This window comes from Gymnogyps californianus, chromosome 3 (genome assembly GCF_018139145.2).
Source record: "Gymnogyps californianus isolate 813 chromosome 3, ASM1813914v2, whole genome shotgun sequence".
Taxonomy (NCBI): Eukaryota; Metazoa; Chordata; class Aves; order Accipitriformes; family Cathartidae; genus Gymnogyps; species Gymnogyps californianus.
Genome location: NC_059473.1, coordinates 92,692,471 through 92,713,771, shown reverse-complemented (window position 1 = coordinate 92,713,771; position 21,301 = coordinate 92,692,471). Strand labels below are relative to the sequence as shown.

The window sequence follows — 21,301 nt, the reverse complement described above, 5'->3', positions numbered from 1 at the left end:
GCTTTCATATCATCATCTGTCTTCCTTTTATTTTCTTTTCGCCAGGTGACACTGGTAACATTTCTGTTATATGTGGTTAGAAGTGGAAGATACTTTTATCTTTCTCCTGATAGCAGCTTCTTAATATATTGATTTATTATTTATATATTTATTTTCCTAGAATCATATGTATTAAAAATGAGACATTCTTTAGCACATAAATATATTCTAAAAATACTTGCTCAAAGTACTGCAGTGCATGTTCAGTCTAAAACTTCTTAGCACAGGAAATATTCTCATGCTACAACAGAATTTAGCAAGAATTTTAACAGAAATACAATTTTTTTTTTCTCTTTACAGCATGCAGTAAATTCAATGGATTTACTACTGTTTTTCTCTGGTATACAAAGCAAATTTTTGTTATTTATTTTCTAGATCAAAATTCAGGGGATCCTTTAACAGCTCATTTGAGTCAGACACTAGCTTGTGCTAAGTATTTAAGGTCTTGAAAAGTCTGTAAGCTGGAGCACTATTCCTCTTTCAGTATATATATAAACATAGTGAGTCCCAATCATAACATAAATAATTTTGAATGCTGTTACTTTGAATTCAGTAAATATCAAAACAGGAAACTTAGAATGTTACTTTTCAGCAGAAAATTAAAAGCTAAAAATCAGTAGAATTCACAATGGAGAAAAAAGGAAATAAGGAATATTCAAGTTAAATTGGTTTACATCCTTCAACTGAGTGGACTATTGAGTTACGCTTGTAGCAAATAAATAGAGAGGGATGCAGTTTGAGGTAAGAATATACTGTTTGAAAAGTAAAGGGTAAAACACAGAATAAAGATTTGGGTTTTTTTTAAGAAAGGGGTTTATTTATGGAACTAAATTTCTACTGTTTTAATTTACCTTCCTAAATAAATTTTATTTTTAAGGAGTACTACACACTATTATCACATGATTACCAGAAACTGTGACAGAGTTAGAAGTTTTGGAAACAAGCTTTAATGAATCAAATGTTTCTGATTTGCATTTATAACAGTTACAAAAGTGGCAATAGCTAATCATTTGCAGTGGTCGACTGAGCACTACGTGAGTAGTGTGATAAGTAGAATGGAAAATCCATTACACTATATTGTTTAATTTTATTTCTTGCATTAAAAAATTACAAATACAATCCCCCAGAACAAGCATTCATTCTGTGATTGAAATATTTAAATAAAACCCTCATAATTCAATATTGATAAGAAAATCAAACTGTAGGCAACAATGTATTTCAAGATTTCTCAAATGATCAATCTGAACATATGTATTCTCTTGAAGATTGCTACTGCTGGTTACTGGAAAAAAATTATAAACTTCAACAGCACTAATCTGCCCCCTTGTGACAGACTAAGAAAAATTGTTAGATCAATAAAATCCTGGAGTCTTTACACTAAAAAATTTAATTGAGAGTTCAGTAAGTGAAACTGAAATCAAAGTTGGGCTCGCTATATCAAAGCTTCTTGATGCTGTTGTGAGAATACAGCATCACTAAATGCAGTCCGCTAAAAGTCCACTATAATGCATTCACTAAATGCCAGTCATAGAAGAGGTCTGTCATCAAATAGTGCTATACCTCCTGATGTCTTTTACCAATTTGGGCTACTTTTACCCTAATATTGTGGTTCCTTGTGTCACAGAGTTCAGTGATATGACAGGGTACTTTATAAGATTTGTAAATTTTTCTGAAGAGTGAAACGTTCATACATACTTTCATAGTTAGTTTAGCCTATTTTTAAGATTAAGACTGTCAAGACAGGGGTTTTTTTGTTGTTGTTTTGTAAACAAAAGTATATTAATGGCACAATCTGGTCAAGACTAGCTTCATAAAAATGAAATATTTTCAGCTGCAATTCATCTGACTAAAAGTATAGTTCTAAAAGTATGATTTGAAAAGGTGACAAAGTTATTTTCAAGGACACTTGCTCTTTTATTAGTGCACATACGTAGTTTAGAAAGCCAGGACTGCCTAAATATTGACATTTCTAGGAGCTGTTCTTCAGCTGACTAATTAGAACACTCCCTCAAAAACTTGAAGAGTCATTCTTCAGTTTAAACATTATAAGGGAATGAAAAATCAAAAGAAAATAATCCTTTAATTTTCTTTGTAAATGACTTGTGGAAGGAGAGTGTTCCATTTTACTCTGAAGCATGGACAAGTAGTCTATAAATTCTTACACTTGCTTAAAACTTTGTAATTATATTCATCAAATGCATAGGTCAGCACTATAAAACATTGCCATAACAACATAATTTCATGAGATGAAAAAGTTGTGAAGAAATTTTTATTCCAGACATGACAGAAGAGATAAGTCCTAACTAAAACAGACTAAAGGTGCTGCTTCCACAAGTAAAATGACATCTGTGTGAGGCAGGATAAGAAAGAATTTACTCTAAGTTCCCTGTTCCCAGGAGATAACACAACCGTTAAGGGAAAATGTCATATAGCTGTTTCCACAGTAAGTGGTGAAGCTAAGAAAAAGGGAGAATAATACTGTGGATGCAATGATTATAGATGCAGACTGCATGAGGTGAGGTTGTCACTTGAATTTCCTGGAGAGATTAACACATCATTTTTGTAAACGCCATGTCACTGCAGAATCTCAGTCTTACTATACCCCAATGACTGTACATCATATCCTTTGCCCAGTATAGGACATCGTCTGATCTTAATTACTCTGATTGCAAGTTTAAAAATAGCTCTTGTTGGTTACTTGTTACTCACACTAGCGTAACACCAAATTTTGGCTCTTCCTATCAAGAAGACTGGACATTCTTTTCTTTAGAGTTGTCTACTGAATCAGATCACACAGAAGAAAGAAGCAGCTATATATTCACCAATTCCAAGACAACATTAGATTCTTTCTATTTTACTTATATACAATGATCTACTCTATTACACAGTCATAATCCTAATCAGATGACAAGCAGACTGCACAGCTGCCAAAGAACAGATGGAAGAGTTATAACCTTTCTGCAGCTCTGTCTACATGGTTACTTTAGACAGGCCCCAGATCACCCTGCCGATGTTCTGTGCTGATCAAGAGGTGCGTGAGTGCAGTAAATGTCATACCACGCCAGAGCTAACAAGGCTGCTATGAGGCACAGTTAATTAGCCAGGGCCAGGCACTGAGTGCGCACACTCTTGGTTGCCTCAGAACACTTGCAGTGTGAGGTTGTATCAGCTTTCAGCACCAGCACAGAAAGACTGTGTCTACTCACAGCACGACATGTAGGCATATTCTGAACATAAATCAGGGTCCAAAAGCATTAAAGAAGACAACTTGCCCAGAAAAAATCAGTGAGGAAAGGAATAAAAAATTAATTTAATCTTGAGACACTTGGACAGGGCATAGAAATAGAACATTATCCGTTACTTTCCCCTTTAAGACTAGAGATGTATGTGTGATTCTGGAACTCAAGATAGCCAGCTTGTATTTTCTGATAAGTCTCTCAGGATACAATTCATCTAATCAAATAGGAACTCCTACACTATAGAAATCTACATCTGAGCTAGACCCTTTATAGATACCCTTTATAGTTAATGGAAAGAAACAAGAGATTTGAGGGAGCAATTAATCCATTCTAAAGCAGATACGTAAGAGTATCTCAAATGAGTCATACCTTAAAAGTGCCTATTTCTCTCCATTAAACAAAAGAATGCCAGACCCCTAGCTCAGACGTACACTACAGTTCTGCATTCATCTAAAGGCAAGAAAGATAAATCCCACTGTCTGTGCCTATGTTCCTTTAAGTGAGGATAACTGTATTTCTTAATTTGTTAGGAGAATTTTAAGGCATTAGAAGCTGTGAATAGTTCAAAGACTGACTTCTCATGGGCCAGGTGGCTATAATAGCATTTTATTTTTTTAAATAGCATTTATAAAAGAACTCTTACCTCTCAGAGTTGGTATTTTGAGATTATATATACGTGAGATATTTTCTTCTTAATAATACCTAGCTTCATCTGCATGATCTACAAATATCAGTCAGCATTATCTGTATTATGCAGCTGTTTCCTAAAACACAAACTAAGGCCAAGCGCTAATTTTCTGATTTCATATTTAATTGCCCAAGTAAATTGTCCAATTCTCCAAAATATTCACCAGCTGGTCCTGTTGATGGACTTAAAAGCTTGATTTGGATCTCCTTGTCCTCTCTCATGTATTTTCATTCTCTTTCCCCTCTCAGCTTGAGCTCTACTGTTTTCAGTACTTCAGATTCCATGCTCCCATAATTGAAAGAGTTGCTGTATTCAACAGCTTCTGTCTGAAACCTGAACGAGTTACCTTTATCAACTTCTTTCAAGATCTTGTATTAGTGATGAATTTAAAATTGAACAAGAGTAAAACTGGGTTTTCCTCTCCCCAGCTGACTGCTGGTTCTTAACTTTCTTAATGGTGCATCAAAGCAAGAGAGTAGTAATCTAAGTGTCAATTTATCTCATGCTGCCAGGTTAATGTACCTTGCAGCACTGATACCTCATTGCTGATCTTTATTGTTTGGACCTATGAGAAAACAACTGATTAAAAAGTTATGTTACTGCTGTAAACAGAACAGCAATTATTGCACCAGAAGCTCCAATTAAGAAATAGGCACGCCTCAGACAATCATAGATGGTAGATCTCTAGCAAACTAACCCTAATCTCTGCTGCAGAAAGGCATCCACAAAATTTTACCTCTGAAATGTAAGTTGCCAGTTTCTGAGTTCACCTAAGTTAGAAGTGGTGGTTATTTCTTAAACCAGAGAGATCGGTATCAGAATGCCATTACACTGTTCCAAAATGGTTCTATGGTATCTTACATGTTGACACTTCCCATGGCATTATGGCTTGCAAATCTCCTGCAGATGATACATGCGGAGTGTAAAAGCATCAAGAAAATCTTCATGACCCGAGAAAGGCAAATGTTGATGATAAAGCTAACTTCATCTCTTTGCAGGTACCCTTGGTGGTAGGCTATTCTTACAGGTACACATAAATTATGGGTAATTCAACATACCCTTTGGTACAGTTTTTGCTTATGGGTTACTACTGTTTTATAGACATTGAAATATTGTATTTGTTATGTGCAATGCTAATATTATATATATATCTCAATCTAAGTGTTGCAAGACTAATATATTTACATTAACCTAAGTGCTATGACCATTATAATTACAAATATCTTACATGATGAATAACGGTGGAAAAATGTAGATGTTTATGAAGTTCGTAATAAATAGCTCAAGCAAAATAACAATGGTTTGACCCATTGCCTAAGAAAAAAGAAAAGGCCTGTGAGTTTTCCAGTTGAAAATAATGCCTATGTTCACTAGATTTGTAAATTGCTTTCTTAGAGTAACACAGTAATCAGTAACACAGTGTCTATATTTAACTGTAGCTGTAACACCAGGTTTCATCACATAGACGTGAATACATTTTTACACTCAGCCAAAGATGTTTCCTCCCCTTTTTTCACGACCAGCGCAAACAAGGCGGCAGCCAGCGGACAGAGCGATGCCGGAAGCCCTTCTTTGAGGGACGGCTCCACTACCAGCATTTACCACGTGAAGTGAGGGCGCACCTTGCAGCTGTGGAGCCCTGCGCCTCCGGGCAGTGCCCACGTCGGGCAAACAACCCTCATGCCCCACAGGCCGGGCCGGGCCGGGCCGGCCTTTGCCCGGGCTCTGCCGTCGGGGAGGCCGGTGGGCGCTGAGGGGGACGCGGCAAGGCCGGCAGGCGCTGGGGCGGCGGGTGGCGAGGCGGCGGTTGGGGTTGACCGTTGGGCGGGTCCGGGCAACTGCCAGAGAACCTGCGCTACCAGCTTTGCCCAGGCGGCCGCAGGCTTTCCTGTGGGCTCCGGAAGAGGGAGCTGGTCAGGAGCTGCCTCAGGAAACCTCACCAGAAGGCTCCCCCGACAGGTGACTGTTGTTTCTGCAGCAGAGGCATCTTCTTTGGTTCTTCCCACACGTCAAAGCTTTTCCTTCCTCTCCAGACACGCGGGCCTTTCCCTTGGCAACGCAGGAAAGATGTTTTGCTGTCCTGTTTCAAAATCCACTTTCTCCAGGCAGTTGCTACAAGCCCGTAAGTAACCATGTGTGAAGAAGTTTAAAGAAATAACCAGCCTAAAACCCGATAAGAAAACAACACTTTTCCCTGTGGACCCTCAGGGCTAATGAGGTTCTTGTCTCAGGATACAGTTAGTTCAAGCGTATGGCGTTCCTTCCATGCCAGCCAGTGTTGATGGTCAGGTGCTGCTCTCCTAGTGAGTGAGAAGCTACAGTTATTCCTGTCTTAGAAGAGGAAATAATATGCTGTTGTCTGTTAACTTTGTAATGTAGGTTAAAGGTATATTGACCCACTATAGAGAATGTTTTGAACTGTTTCAACTAAGAGGACAAATTGGTAAGGAGGTCAAATACTCTTGTTGTTACCGCGTTTACTTAAGAGAATTTGCAAGGCTCTACTTCCCTGGGTATAAAAGGATTTAGATAACTTAGAGTTCCCCTGTTCATAGCATCAGAAATCGTTTCAGCCTGCTCTCTGACATATATGCCTTGACTTCTAACAGCAGTTACACACTTGTACTCTTCACACTCTCTAGCTTTTTTTCCCATTATGTTTCTATTTGTTGTTTATGTATTTTCATCTGAGCTATTTCCCCACTTTGCCTTCCTGAACTGTATCTAGATGAAAGCTTTTCATTCAGAGCGTTCAGATCCCTAGGACCTCATGCATTTGCTTTTTGTTTGGGTGAAAAAAAAAATCTTAACTTTCTCTCACTACTATCTTAAATGAAGGTTTACAATTAAATGTGCTAGTTCCAACAAAATTCAACCCAGCATAGCACAATATGATTACTGCCTTGTAAAATCCCTGTGAGAAAGAGGATATTAGTTGAATAGTTCCTGATTATTATTTCTCTGGGGAACTGTTTAATATTTCAGACTGCTACCCACTTTTATTCGGACACATTGTCTCATTGTTGTCTATATATTATTATGGGAAAGCAGATACTTCAGGGACTTGCCAGTCATCTAATTGAGAGTCAGATTTCTTCAGAGCTAACAGTAGTTGAATGCCAGCAGTATTCACTTGTTTAGCTTCTGACAACTGTCAGAACATTAACCAGGTCTTCTCTGTAGGTCTTTTTTACAAAGAAACTGAATATGGAAAATGTATTCTGCAGCCCAACTAAGGAAATGGATGACATTTCTCTCTTTTTTGTCAGGAGTATTTCTTTCCATGTTATTCCTTGTTTTTCTTCATCGCATTATTCTTGTTTTAAAATCCTCTCCAAATTAGCTGATTGCCATCTGGTTTGCCACAGCTTTGTATCAGTGTCATACAAAACACTTCCAATTCCAAACATACATTTCAAGGGTACAGATAAATTACCAGGGATCTCAACTTTGTCACCTTGATCTAGATCCAACAAAAACTTAGAGTTTGATTACTTTTGAGCTGCAGCACCTAACCCAGCATCCAGAAGTAGAAATCAAAACTCATGAGCTGGGTGCTGAGGTACCTTATCCAATGCCTGTAAAGATATAGTCCTACGTTCTTGGAGACAGTCCTGTATCAAAAACGTCACAGCTGAAGAATGTAAAGTGCTGAATCCATGTTAACTCATTCTGCTGGTTCAAATACACACACACAAATGAAGTTAAGTTCTTCCAACAATCTTTATATATAAATCAGGTATTATTGTCTGCATGATTTTAATATTGGGTCAAATAAGGTATAATTTGTCTTTCTGCAGTCAGTGTAAACCCAAAATAATCACAGTACTGTTCTATATCTACTCAGAAGAGATGGCCTGTGTTGTCCTATCTAATCCAGAAGAAATTTGTATTGTCAAGTGAACGTGAAGTCACGGATATAGACGTTGATATCAGTGTAGTCTGGGGAGACTCCTGCATCTAACCCACAAGACACATTAAGTACGCAGAAATGTCTGAAAATCTCATTCCTTTTTCTTGGACAATACGGCTTGGATTTATCCTACTTTAAGCAATAAGTTGTACTAGGAAGGAATCTTGACTGGTGTCTCCAGACCTACTGTATAGTCAGTAGAGTAAGAAAGACAGAAGGCAAATCACATCTCAGGAGGACTGAATCATCCTCTGGAGATGCTCTTCTACCTCCCTAAACTGCAGAGAAATTACAAGGTATATATAACTTTGGCCCCTTTATTTAAGTGCTTACAGTTAAATGGGATGATTTCAGGCCCTGAAGTCTGACTAAAGCCTGCTTCTTTTGAATTCTCATATGCTTTTATGTAGCTGTCTACTCTGGAAAATAGTCACTTAAATCTGAAGAGTCTCCTTGTATTATTTTTTAAGAAATACAAACAATTTTCCTCCCATAATTATTTCGTCTTTATATTTTCTATATATACAGGGAAACAGATAATTGGCAAACTAAAAACGTGTCAAAAAATCACTTGCAGACAGGATTTATGTTAATGATGTAACATCATGTTGAAGCTTACATGAAAATTTCTTCTAGTATTTATATACGTACAGTACCTCTACAAGCCACACTGATTTAATTTCCTTTGAAGACATATACATAATTTTGTAAGTCCTTGTGTAGTTAACTCACCTATTAAACTGATGTTCTATTTATGGAATAATACAGCACATTCTCTAGCAATATGTGGTCATGTAAGAAAAGACCCTATCACACAGACACAGGAGGAGATAGAGTAAGGTTGCTATGGGAACCTTAGCTCTAAATGGTCTGGCTTTTGTTGGCTTAAAATCTCAAACATTGCATTGCATTAATTATGTTTTTGTTGAGGTTCTTTGCACTGAGTATGAAATTTGTTGGACTGCTGTTTCAGTTGCAATGCAACAAAAATGTATGCAACATTTTTAGAAACAAAATGACATATGTTAGCTAATACAAGAAGAGAAGAATGTGTTTTAATACCAGACTGAATTATGGCACTGAAGAAAATATACTCAAGAAATAGGGACAAGATTTTCTTTTTATTCATCTAGCTAAATTTCAGCTGTTGCTATCCTCAGTTATTGAATATGGATCATGGATCCTAACAAATTAATATAGCAGAAGCAGCAGTGGGAGGAAGCCACAACAAAAGGCAGGAATGGGGGGCAGCAGTGGGAGGAAGCCACAACAAAAGGCAGGAATGGGGTGGCAACTGTGGGAGAAAAGGGTTGGAGAAATCTCTGTTGGAAGCATGGGAGGGATTTTGGTACTGAGTGTAGATGGAAAGAAGCTGAAAACAGAAACTGAATGAAAGGAAAGAGCCAGAAAGAAAGATTTTAGGGAAGACTGAGGGAAGAACTTGAACAATGACAGACAAGAAGTTGAAGGATTGCATTTAGTGCAGGAGCCACAGGGAGATGTGAGACACAAGTGGATAAAGAGACTCTGAAAACAAGGTGAGTCTGTCTGGGGAGGAGGAGAAGATGGTAGCTGATGGGTTGTTACTAAATAAACTGATGAGGACAGTAATAGAACTCAAAATCCCCCCAAATTATTAAAATATTGTTAATCAGATCCTACAAATTAGAAACCACAAAAACATCTTAACATAGTTTAATATAGATAGCATGTATGTTGTTATAAGGCCTCCTCAAATCTGCTGCATAAAAGCAACAAAGTTTCATGCAATAAGACAGAAAACATTCTACAGCATTGAATTTCTTCCCAATACATTTCAAGTGTCATTTGATGATCTTCCTCTTGGAAAGCTACTCATGGGTAATGAATAAGATTTAATTTTCCTTTCTTTAAATTATATTACCTATTCTAAAGAAGATTATATTTCATTTGTTGAATTTTCCATAGAATGATTACAATCTTTATTCATCCTTATGGGTGGTACAGAGTCTGGAATTTTTATGATGAAAACTGATACAGCACTTTAAAACTTTTCTGTGCTGAAAACCAATACATTTAGCTTTTATACTACAAGGCAGCAAGGAGGACAGACATTAATAATAGGTCAGCTCCACTTTAAATGTCCTCATATGGTAACTGTAATTTAAACAGTCTGCTAAAATTTCACATTGTTTTAGCAACCATAAATCCTCAGTCAAAGTATGTATATCTTCAAACTGATGGAAAACTGATTAGTTTTCATCTCTTTATTTTGTTTAAAAATAAAGAAAATAGTGCTTGTGATCTAGGTACCTTTCATAGAAATTTACAGAATTCCATATATTAAAGTAAGCAAATTTAATCACAAGTTACAGGGTTTTCTCAAAAAGAAATAGAGATGAATGTCTTCATAATATTAAAAGGAACAGTATCTTTCTTCTGAGCACTAAACAGTCTGAGTAATATGCTTACATACATTCACAATATGCTTACAAACTGCTGTGGACCTCATGCTCTCAGAAAAGACAAATAACTACCAAAGCGACTCTGAAGATCTTTTAGCAGAAGGAGGAGTGAAACACCAAAACCAGTCTAATCCATTCCTGTCAAAATCCGCAGGCCAATCACATACCAGTTATGCTCATGGTAGTTAACATCTCCTTAGCTTTTGACAAAATCAACAGCGATACTAGTGACATGTTTATGTCATGTGAGTGTGTTATTATAGGGGCTCCAACAATTTCTGACAGGACTCAGAGTGGTAGCAGCTATTCCCTGACCCCATTGTCTCCTAGCATCTTGGCCTCCTACTCTTTAACAGCTACATATGACTACTTGAAGAAGGTGACCTGATAGTACCCATTAGGAATAATACACCAATGACAACCAGATTCGTCTCATTTTTATACATGCAGCTAATGATGACATGCCTGGAATGAATCAAAGACAGATACATAATGGCTGACACTGTCATTTATCAAAGAGCCTAAAGACTTGGAGAATCTTTAAAGTTAAAACAAATGCTTGTGATAGGCCGCTTTATAAACTGGGACAGCTTGTTAACAAATACGGCAGAACTCACAAATCACTATGCGTTAGAACATCCCCTCCCACTGAGATGTCCTTATACAGCTCACTGTGAGCACGCGAGACAACTCTCATTTCTTTAACTTCCCGTCTCAGGGCCCATATTGCTTACACGAATCAAAGTTCTCTACAGACTCTATCAGGGCCAAGACTCTACTCCATGAATATTTCTTACCTCTTATTTCATAGGGATTATACAGGGGCTAGTTTGGTTATCCATACAATTCTGGAGAAAACTTCTTTTGACAATTTGACAATTACTATATGTATAACTGAGTATTTCATGTGGACCAGTGCCGTCAGGATATACCTCCATTAAAGAATGTAAATGACATCTTCAAATATAGCAGTGGACATCCACATCCTTCCAACAGAGGAAATAATGTCCCAGAATGACGTTCCTCATCTTGTGGACAAGAGGAAAAAGACTGAGAAGAGCAAAGAACTTTGGAGTTCTACACAGATATGAAGGTCTTCTTACGCATCTCGTATTTCAATCTTCTGAGAATCACTGGAAAGCTCTGATGTCACACTACAGTTTTGTCCATCTTCATTGGCATAGTTGGCATGCAGGATAAATAGAGGGAGAATGCAGGTGATATTGACTCTAGTAAGACATCAGCCACTGTTGTGCATGACTTCTTAAAACTGAACCAGGAAATAGGCTGAAAAATGCACTCTCGGTGTTTCACTGAGAGTCTGAGAGAGGCACTTGATTGTACACAGGTTTATCCTAGCCATCATTCTACTATTATTTTCACTGCCAGACCACAAGTGTTGCAAGCACCTAACAGGTGGTTAGGTTAACAACAGGATTAGAATTCAAAGTGATCTGGATAAATTAAAAGAAATTATCTAAAACCAGCAAGATGATATGCAGTGAAGACAAGTAGAAAATCATACACTTTAGAATGAGAAATCAAACAAACTAATCCAAAATGAGATATAACTGGCTAGGGAACAACAGTACAGAAAAGGACTTGGGATTTATATTGGATTACAAATTGACCAAGATCTAACTGTGATTTTGTTGAAAAATATTTTAGGATATATTAAAGGGAATTGCAGTATGTCAGAAGCAGAAGACAGTCATTCTGCTTTATTCAGCTTTGGAGAGACCTGCATTAGTACTGCATCCTGTTTGAATAGCCCCACTTTAAAATGGGGGCTTTAACAGACAAGTTAAAGAGACTCTAGAGAGATTAAAAATAATAAATGAAGGAAGACTGAAGGAACTGTAGAAAAGACTGAGAAATACAACAGCAATCTCCCAGTACAGAAAAGTTACTCAGAAGAGCACAGTGATCTCTAATTGAGGTAGAAGAAGAAACTTATTTGTAGAGAAGATTATTTAGGTTAATATGGAACCCCCCCCCCACCTTTCTAATACACTGTCTGTGGAGACTGAAGATCAATCTTAAAGTGAGGTTTTTAAGGGAATATGCTGGTGACATTTTAAGTCTTTACAACTTAACTCTATGCAGAAGGACAAATGAAATGATCCCTTTACATCTTTCAAATCCTGTACTGTGTGGATTCTATTCTTTGCAGTACAGTTATTCCTACATATGCTTTTACTGGTTCCACTTCACAGATGAGACTGAGTACACTACTGTACTTAACCACTAAAGTACACAGACAGAAGCACATCCATCATCATAGTCCAGATCTCTAATCTCCTTCGTACAGTGAGAAAGAGGTTTCAGAAGTTCTTCCGATTAGAAGGAGAATTTGTAAGAAACAAACTCAGTGTCTTACCCAGCAGCATGAGCAGTAGGGGAGTAAGTCATGCACGCTGACTCTGGTAGGATGCAGTGACTTTTTGCCTCTGCTTTGAGGCAAAATGATTATGATTATGATACAACGCCTTGTACACGAACCTGAACTTTTTATTTGCTTTAGTATGTATTTTCGCTTGTGTGTGTATGGGTTAATATTTGCTGTTTTATGTGCCCTTGGTGTAATTTATTTTTACAAACATGATTCGGATATATGCAGAAGTTTCCTATGTAAAACACGTAATAACTAAGGCTAAAAGATTGCCTTAATTGCTCTGAAACCTAAGTATTCTTAAAGCTTTAGACAAATAGGCATCTAATGAAACAGACAGGCAGGGGAAAGGTGATCCTCCTCTAAGATGTGTGACCCTGCTGAAACAATTTCAATTAGATATTTTCTGGTTATTATATGCATTTGTTTAAATTGGACATCTCTACTAACATAGATCTTGAGGCTAATGATTATTGACAAAGTATCTCCAAGGATTTCAGCTATAAAACAGAGTTTCCTTTTCTGATGGGTGTGAGACCATTATAAAGAAAGACCATCCGCAAGTTCTGTTTTGTTAGCTGGCAATTAAGAACACTTATTTCTTTCCATGTGTGATTGTGAAAGTGACTTCTGTATAACTTCACACAAAAAAAGTTTCAATATCTGTTAAATGTGTTTAAAAATACTTTAGAAGTTGACTTAAGCATATTTCCCATCGATTTGAAAAGCAAGAGATTAGAGACAGGGTCTGACTGTGCATATATGCATAGTACATTTTGTATGCTGGATGTCTTTGGATGCCTGACATGCCTTAAATAACAGTCTGAGTCTTGCTGTGCTTTTATTTTATTTTTATTGTGGTAAAAATTTCTATTATTTTATTTTCCTGATTACATAGTCTTTGATTTTAATATTTTGTGCTGTAGATGCATTCATTATATTATTTTTGTCATTAGATGAAAGACTATTGTTATTATGCCATACTATTTATGTTGACAAATGCAACATTTTATATTTTTCCCCCTTTAAATCAGTTAGAACTTCTGCTCTTATTAGTAAAATGATGAAAGAGTTACGCTGAAAGACAAACAACAAATTTACACTGTTGCCTAATCATAAAGCTTGGATTGCAATCAACAAATGTATTTCATCAGTCTGTAGGCAAAAACATATTTCTATTAGAGTATCACCATAAAAATGTTAGAGAAAAGTTTATTTCAGATTAACAACAGAATTGCTTCAGGAAACTTACAGCAAATATGATAAAGTGCATCAAAATATATTGAAATATCTTTTACACAGACATTTTGATATACACTGGGAAGTACATTCTAAGTATCTAGTTCTGATGTATTCTCTTGAGCCTTTTACGTGCTCCCCTTTTAACACTTACAAAACTACTAAAAAAAGTTTTCCTTTTCTTTAGTTAAAGATCAGTCTTTGCCTGAAAATACATCATAAAATAAATACCCAATGTACATTATTAAGGAATAATTAAAAATATAGGAGATTATCCTGAATTTTTCAGATGGAATATTTTATATTTGATTTATAATTGGTCATTTCTTCTTTAGTATGATTCCATGCATACATTTTAAATCACTCTCTTCTATAAAGTTTTACTCTTTCTCATGATCATAATTATAATTCTTCTATTTAGGAGAGGTCACTGATGTAATGGTTCTGGGCTGTGCACCAAATTCTGTTGGTTTTTTTTTCTAGTAAAAATGGCCTTCTGGGTGTAGCCCAGACCCTGCAAAAAGAAATGTTTATTTCCAAAAGTAATATCTAATGCTGTTGTGGCTAACGATGCTGACACATCTCTCAATCACTCTTTTATATCTATAAATCTCACTTTGATGCTTAATGATTCATAATTTTTTTAGCCCAACACAGCTGCTTGATCTCACTGTCCAACAAGAGCACTTGCAGATTTAAAGCAAAACTGTTTCTCTTTGAATGGTTATAATGCAAAAAAGACTAAGACAGTGCAGCAGATATTTAAGCAACAGCCACAGCAATGAATAACAGGGGGTTTATTTTCAAAATGTTTATGACAGTAGCAGGAAACCTAATAGGTATTTGTTTATTATGGTTATTCTCCAACAACACACTATTGCGTTTTGAGGTAGGCTGATCAGATTTAAAAAACAGGTCTCCTTAAAGGAAGGAATTAAGAAAACATTTTAGACAAAGTCCCAATGATCTTAAGCAGTCCATAGTTATTTACTACCTACTTGACAGGTTATCTTTGATACCCAAATGTAACAAAAAAGTTTTCCACATCCTGATATATCATTATAAATCCTAGCACATTGATGAATGGTACTCTTCCATTTGGGAATGTTCCTGAAGATTTAACTGCAGTATGTGAGCTATCCTGGAATAGTATCAGGTAAAAAAACCCTAAAATTAAAACACTAGCTTTAATAGCAAGAACAAGACATAGCAAGCACAAGAAATAAATCTGATTTTGCTTTAAAAATGCACCGAGAAAAAACAGACATCAGGTCATGAGGACAGTAACAAAACTGTTTTTTTTTTAACAAAGGACACAGATTGTTCATCATTAATACATTCAAGGAACAGTTCTAAGAACAATAGTGGAAAACTGAAAAATAATTCAGCCCATAACCGTTATTTTCTGAAAGGTGGGACTGTTAAAAAGCATGGATTTATAGTCTGTAGAATGGGTTCATGGGTTGTAAATAACAAAAAATTATTCAAGGTGCCTATAAATTCCCTTAAACTTCTATATGCAATTTATGTAGCAGTAAAGAAAATTAAGTAATGTACACTATCACAACTACAGAAGCTGCAAAACTGCAATCCCAATTCCATTTTATTCCTTAAGTAAGGAAATAGTGTTTCTGTGGAGTAGCCACCCCCATTTTATTAGCTAACCTTACAAAACAGAGGAAACAAGAAGTAATTGGAAAGAATCAGAAATACAAAGAAAAAAGATGTATTTTTTCCATAATTCCAGTACTGAATCATCTAAGCCACATTCATTAATAACAATTTTTTCATTGCGAGAAGGAAAAATTAGATTTCTAAGGTGAAACAAAAATTATTCATCATTGCCTAATAAAATAATCAGCTTTTCACTCTATGCAGTACTGTGCAAACAGAGCTGTGCACATGCAAGTGTTTGTAAATTCAAGATCTTAGATTGTGTCCTGTGATTGTCAACTATCCATAGTGGGACTAGTCAACTTCTAGTGGCTGCTAAAGGCCAGAAAGTAATGATCTGATGCATTTCATCTCTGGGCTTTTACTCTGTCAACACAATTAATATTTTGGCTGAGAAGAGAAAGAAAACTCAGTAAATTCTGTATGATTTCCCCCAGCAGGAAGGGGAATGCTAATTTTCTCCTTCTCATTGATCACTCAGTTACTTCTTACACGTGAAGAAAATCCTCTGGTTCTAAGCAAAGTTAGGAGGATGCCGAAAAGATTTTGTAAGACTTGAGTGCCATCAGTATTGCATTCCCTCACAACTACTTCTCGGAAAAAAAACACTCTAAGGCTGAGAACAGACTACTAATAAAAGCTTAATGAAAAACAAATGAACAAGAGATTTGACTACATACTGTTCTCTTGCATCCTTCAAGAGCTTCAAAATAAAGGAAAAAAGAACACTGCAGTGACATGTAATTTTGGGGCAGCTTTTCTCCATAAAAAAGTAGATGTTAGATTATCAATCAAAAAGTCTAAAATGAACCATGCATCTAGATGAATATTGATAACTTCTTCCCTTCTCACTTCTCCTTTAAAAGGTATTTTAATCTATACTGTGCCTCAGTTCACTAAGATTATGAAGCTGTATTTGATGCCTTGACTTGACCAACAAAAGCACACTACTGTGTATCAAACAATTATTCAAATAACTTATAATCATAACTCATAATCCTTAGTTTTTGAAAAATTGTGAAGAATCAGGTAGACCTGAACCAGTCTGGTCTCAACTGTCAATAGGAACTTGTTTTTGTGGATTAACGCTGTAACCTCCACAGTAAACCCTCTGTCTAGACAATGCTGTTCTGAGATACAATAGGATATTTTTTGAAAATTAGATTCTAAATTTCCTTTTTTCTGGTTTTGTTTTTTAATATGAGGTTTCTATTAAACATATGGTCTTCTGGTTTCTGTATAATTAGTTTGCACCGATTTTTCCTAACTGTTTCCTGTTAATTTTATTACTAATGAAACAAGAATCTTTTGTGGTCCCTCTTCCAGAAAAAGTCTTTTTTCTAAGGAGATTCTGAAGATCGAGATATGTAGGTTTGCCAGCACTGTCCCAGCTTTTGGAATTCTTTCTAATTGCTTGTTAGCTCTGGTGGTGTGACGCAGCATTTGGGGAGCAGTCTGACGTCTCTTGTGTCTTCTTCTAGGCCAGCTCTGCACTCTTCTCTGCTTCTTTTTACCTCTTGCTTGTGTAAAAACTGAGCACTCTCACTTACATTGGCTTATGAATATGGTTGGTGTCAATATGGAAAACTCAGGAATGAAAATAACAAATTTAGAAGACTTAAAGGAAAAAAAAGAATTTTCCTCTCTCTAGTTTTTAATTTTCATATGCACTAGGTACTTGAACTTACCTAATTTGGGACTTTAGTCTACAAACTCTTAAGTTCAAGCATTTTTGGAAGCTCACTTTTCAGGGATCAGTCGTTTTAGAAACTAGGTACTTTAAATTAGCGGGGTTAGTAGAATTCCAGGTGAAGCAACCTGTCCAAGAAAGGAGTATCCAGTTTTCCCTAACTCCAGACTGTCATAATTTACCTTCCAGTTTTTAAAGGATGTATGGTTTTGGTAGTTAGGCTTCACAAGAAAGCTTTTTAAAATGTGAAACCTTACATGCTGAAAGAAAGATTTTTTAAAGTCAAATATACCTGAGGCCATGACTTGCAATTTCCGTATAGTTGGCTTGGCAATGCTGTATGTTTTGCAGAATCCAAGTTTTGGGTTTAAATATGCCTTGATTAGGCCACAGAGGATTTTATGATTGATAAGAATTCGCAAGACCTTTGTGGCCTTTTGCCCAAGCGTGAGCAAGGTGTGAGACCAGCGGCCCCAGTCCTGCGCAATGGACTCCCGCACTCTTGAAAGTTCATTCATTTTACGCAGTCCGATCCACCTCCTCACCTCCCAAAAGCTGCTGCCGCCGAGCTGATCAAGGGGGGAGCGGGGGAACCCGAGGGCGCAGCCCTACTGCGGCCATTTTATCGTCTAGGGGCCGGGGAAGCCGGCGGCCCCCGCTGCGGGTGGCGGGCCGGACGCCCGGCGGGGCGGGCGCGCCGGGGGTCTCGGCAGGGAAGCGCTGCTGAGGCCCCGCCGCGCCGTTCATGGAGGAGAGGGGCGGCAGCGCGGCGCGCACCATTTCCTCGTCCGCCCCGTGTGCTCGGAGGCGCCTCCGGCGGAGTCCCGGCCAGGCCCGTCTCCCCCGCCGGGCGCCATCGGCGGCTGCTGGGCCAGGCCCGGCTGGCAACCGCTCGGGGGGCTGCTGGTGGCGGACACGGTGAGGGAGGAGCGGGCGCGCTGCCGCCGCTTCCTCCTGCACGGCGGCCGGAAGGCAGCGCGGCCCGGGCCGCCGTGCGCGCGGACTGGGGAGCGGGAGAGGGCCGGGCCTCGGCGGCGCCGCCGCCGCTGCGGGTCACCCAGCCTTCCGCAGTGGGGGTGGGCGGCGGAGCGCGCAGGCCGGGGGAAGGGCCAGGCCCCGCCGCCTCTCTGGGCGATGGAGTGAGGGAGCGAGGCTCGGCAGCAGGAAGATGGCCGGTGGCGGCGGCGGCGGCTGCAGAGACAGCTTGTTTCTGGACGGTGCGTGCATGGCTGAGAGGGGGGGAATGTGGCCCATGGCTGCGTTTCCCTTCTGGCAACCAGTAAGGGGCACGGTACAGACTGGGGAATGGGGGAGGCGGGCGTGTGTGTGCATCGGGGGGGAGGGGGGGAATGGGTCCCCTTTGGGGGACGGCGACAATGAGAGGTGGCTTCGTGGTGGGGGAAGGGTGGGTGCCGTAAGGGGTGGTTTGATTTGGTGAAAAGAGACCTGCTTTTGAGGGAGGGGTTAGTGAGGGCGATTTGATTTCTTACTCTTTTTCTTTCTTGCTTTCTTTTAATGTTCTGAGGCTTTGGAAGTGCAATGTTTTCTTTGTAGGGGCAGAGCGCTGAGAGCAGCCTGGGCTTGGTGCAGCAGGGCCGGTTTTGCAGTGGGAGATTTCTTCTCTCGGAGGGGCGGTGGGCTGGTGGGCGGCCGGGCAAGGTTAGCGCTAGGTGAGGAGGGGAAGCGAGGATTGCTGTGCCGCCTCCCCGCTGCATTTCCCTGCCTTTAGTCTGCTCCCAGGCCCCGGCCTAGCCCGTGCCCTTTCGCCCCACCATAAAATGAGTCTCGTCTGCTTCTAAAATGCTACTTTAAAGGTTTGGGACTGAGGTTAATTTTGGGAAGGGGGATCATTCTTACATTTGTGATACGAAGATGATGATGAATCTGTCAGCTGCCACTGAAAGAAACCTTTAGCGTTTATAAAGCCTTGAGTAATTTTTTTGATGTACAGGTTTGGTGGTTTGTTTTGTCACTGTAAAGCTCTTAATTATAATGCAAAAAGTCTCCTGAAATTCGAATATCTTTAACTGTTGAGCCTTCACAGTTTCACTGATTTTAAAAAAAAAATCTGCTATTGTAGTCATGCAAAATTGCTATAAGCACATATCCTGATGACATAGGCCAACAGTCTGCTAAATTCTGCAAAATTACAATGATGATAATGAAGAAAAATATATGTTAATGAAATAAATTACTCCTCATAAGTAGAGTTTTTCAAGTCAGGGATAAGTTTAGCATTGGAGATTTTGTAGTACCTATATTATACAGAACATACCTCTTGCAGATTTTCTCTTGCTGCAGGATGTTGGGTTTTGTTTTTTATTACTCGATGTTCTGGAATAGAAGTACTGTGTAAACAAAATACTGCTTGTTGTTTTGAATAATTAATCTGAAATTCTGATGTTCAGAAACTCTTTCTGGTTAATAAAGGCTGTCATGTTACCTCCCTTCTACCTTTAAAGTGTTTGGTGGTGAAATGCAGACACTCCATTTTTTCCTGAGCTCTCTCCACAGAATATAGTGAGGTTTGTGCAGACAACTAAAAGTGTCAGGGTGATGACTAGTCACTGTCTTATGTGTACACCTTGGCTACTTGCTGGTTGGACAGGTGGCTAAGAAAAGACAGATTTCATATGCAACACCCACACGTTTTTTACTTATGAGATCTCCCTCCAACAGCAGGACCAACATGACACTGGATAGGATAGCATCCCCATTCGAAGCTTCAGTATTCCACAACTGCTGAACTGAGTTATCAGCTGGTTTTGTGTTTGCTCATTATTTGGGGTTGTGTTAATTTTAGGAGTGATGATGCGATAGAAACCCTAAGAATGTGCGAGTGTGCACGTACGTGTGAAGAAAACCTAATGTGAATGGTGGTGAAAAAAAATTTCTGAGGGTGGCCCAAGTCCAAATGGGATGATAGTGCTATAGTAGATCTCGTAAGAGCTGGTAAACTTTGTCGTGATTTGAAGCAAAGGAAAAAGAAGGCTTTCAGACGTTATTGAGAGGTTCTTATTAGGTATGTTGACTTTATAGGGAAAAGTAAAGGTATAGAATATATATATGTGGGGTTTTTCGCAATCTGTAATCTGGAAACGTACAGCAGCACATTAGATCAACCTAATGATGTTAGAACCACCATTATCCAAAGGCTAGCCAAGCACGAAAGTGCAAGACTTGTGAAACAAGTATAACGTGGACAAAAAAGGGGATAAAAGTGTATAGAGTAGGAAATATGGCATCTTCTATTGCAAGATGATGATTAATACATGAGCCTAGAGTTATATCTATAACTAGTCTGAGTGTGTATATTTCATGGACTCTGTTGAAGTCTGTGTAAGCAACAACCAAAAATTGTTTACTTGATGTTTTTGGAAGTGTTATATTAAAGGCTGGTAGAGAGGAGGTGGAGGACTCCTCTGTCCATCCCTGCCATTCATGCGCAAAACAAATGAATTATGTGCCAAATGGATGTTAGGTCTATCACTAATTGAACTCAGTCTAATGGAAACAGTGCTGTTTAAATATGTACCTGTATATGTATGTGTGTGTATATATATATGTACACAGAAACTTCTGGTGCTGTCATGCTTATGTTGACTATCAGTCAGACTTAAGATAAACATGCGGTTAAATGAAATTAATTGCTTTTAAGTATGATAGTTGTTCAGAATTTTGGTTTTGATTCCACGTGTCCAGTAAGATACTGCTTTTCTCTCATTTAGGAAAACAGATGTTACTATGAAGAAATATGGCTGTCATTCTGCTGTTAAAGTGCTTACTTTTAATATTTTTATTATTTTATTCTCCAATAAAACCAAAATGGTCTTTCTGGAAGGGTGTTCCTTGAGTGATTTATCTGTTGCCTTTCTGGTAATGCCATTCTTGAACACAGTGATTCATACTAGTACATGGTTTTTGTCCAGTTTTGCGTGTCTAATGTGTCATCATTTTTTATGCTGTGTTGTATAGACTGTTTT

At 38.3% G+C, this 21,301-nt stretch overlaps 1 protein-coding gene across 2 annotated transcripts in view; it reads left to right on the top strand.

The window, feature by feature from the left end:
* Positions 1 to 6,030: 6,030 nt before the first annotated feature.
* SENP6 (SUMO specific peptidase 6) overlaps positions 6,031 to 21,301 on the top strand; it is a 97,300-nt gene continuing 82,029 nt past the window's right edge. The window contains exon 1 of one of the 2 annotated variants that reach the window (XM_050894102.1): positions 6,031 to 6,088. In XM_050894102.1, coding sequence (XP_050750059.1) covers positions 6,034 to 6,088 — 55 coding nt within the window. In that variant the 5' untranslated portion in view covers positions 6,031 to 6,033. Of the gene's footprint in view, positions 6,089 to 18,407; positions 18,536 to 21,301 lie in introns of those variants that run through there. The other variant, XM_050894103.1, reaches the window with a different exon arrangement.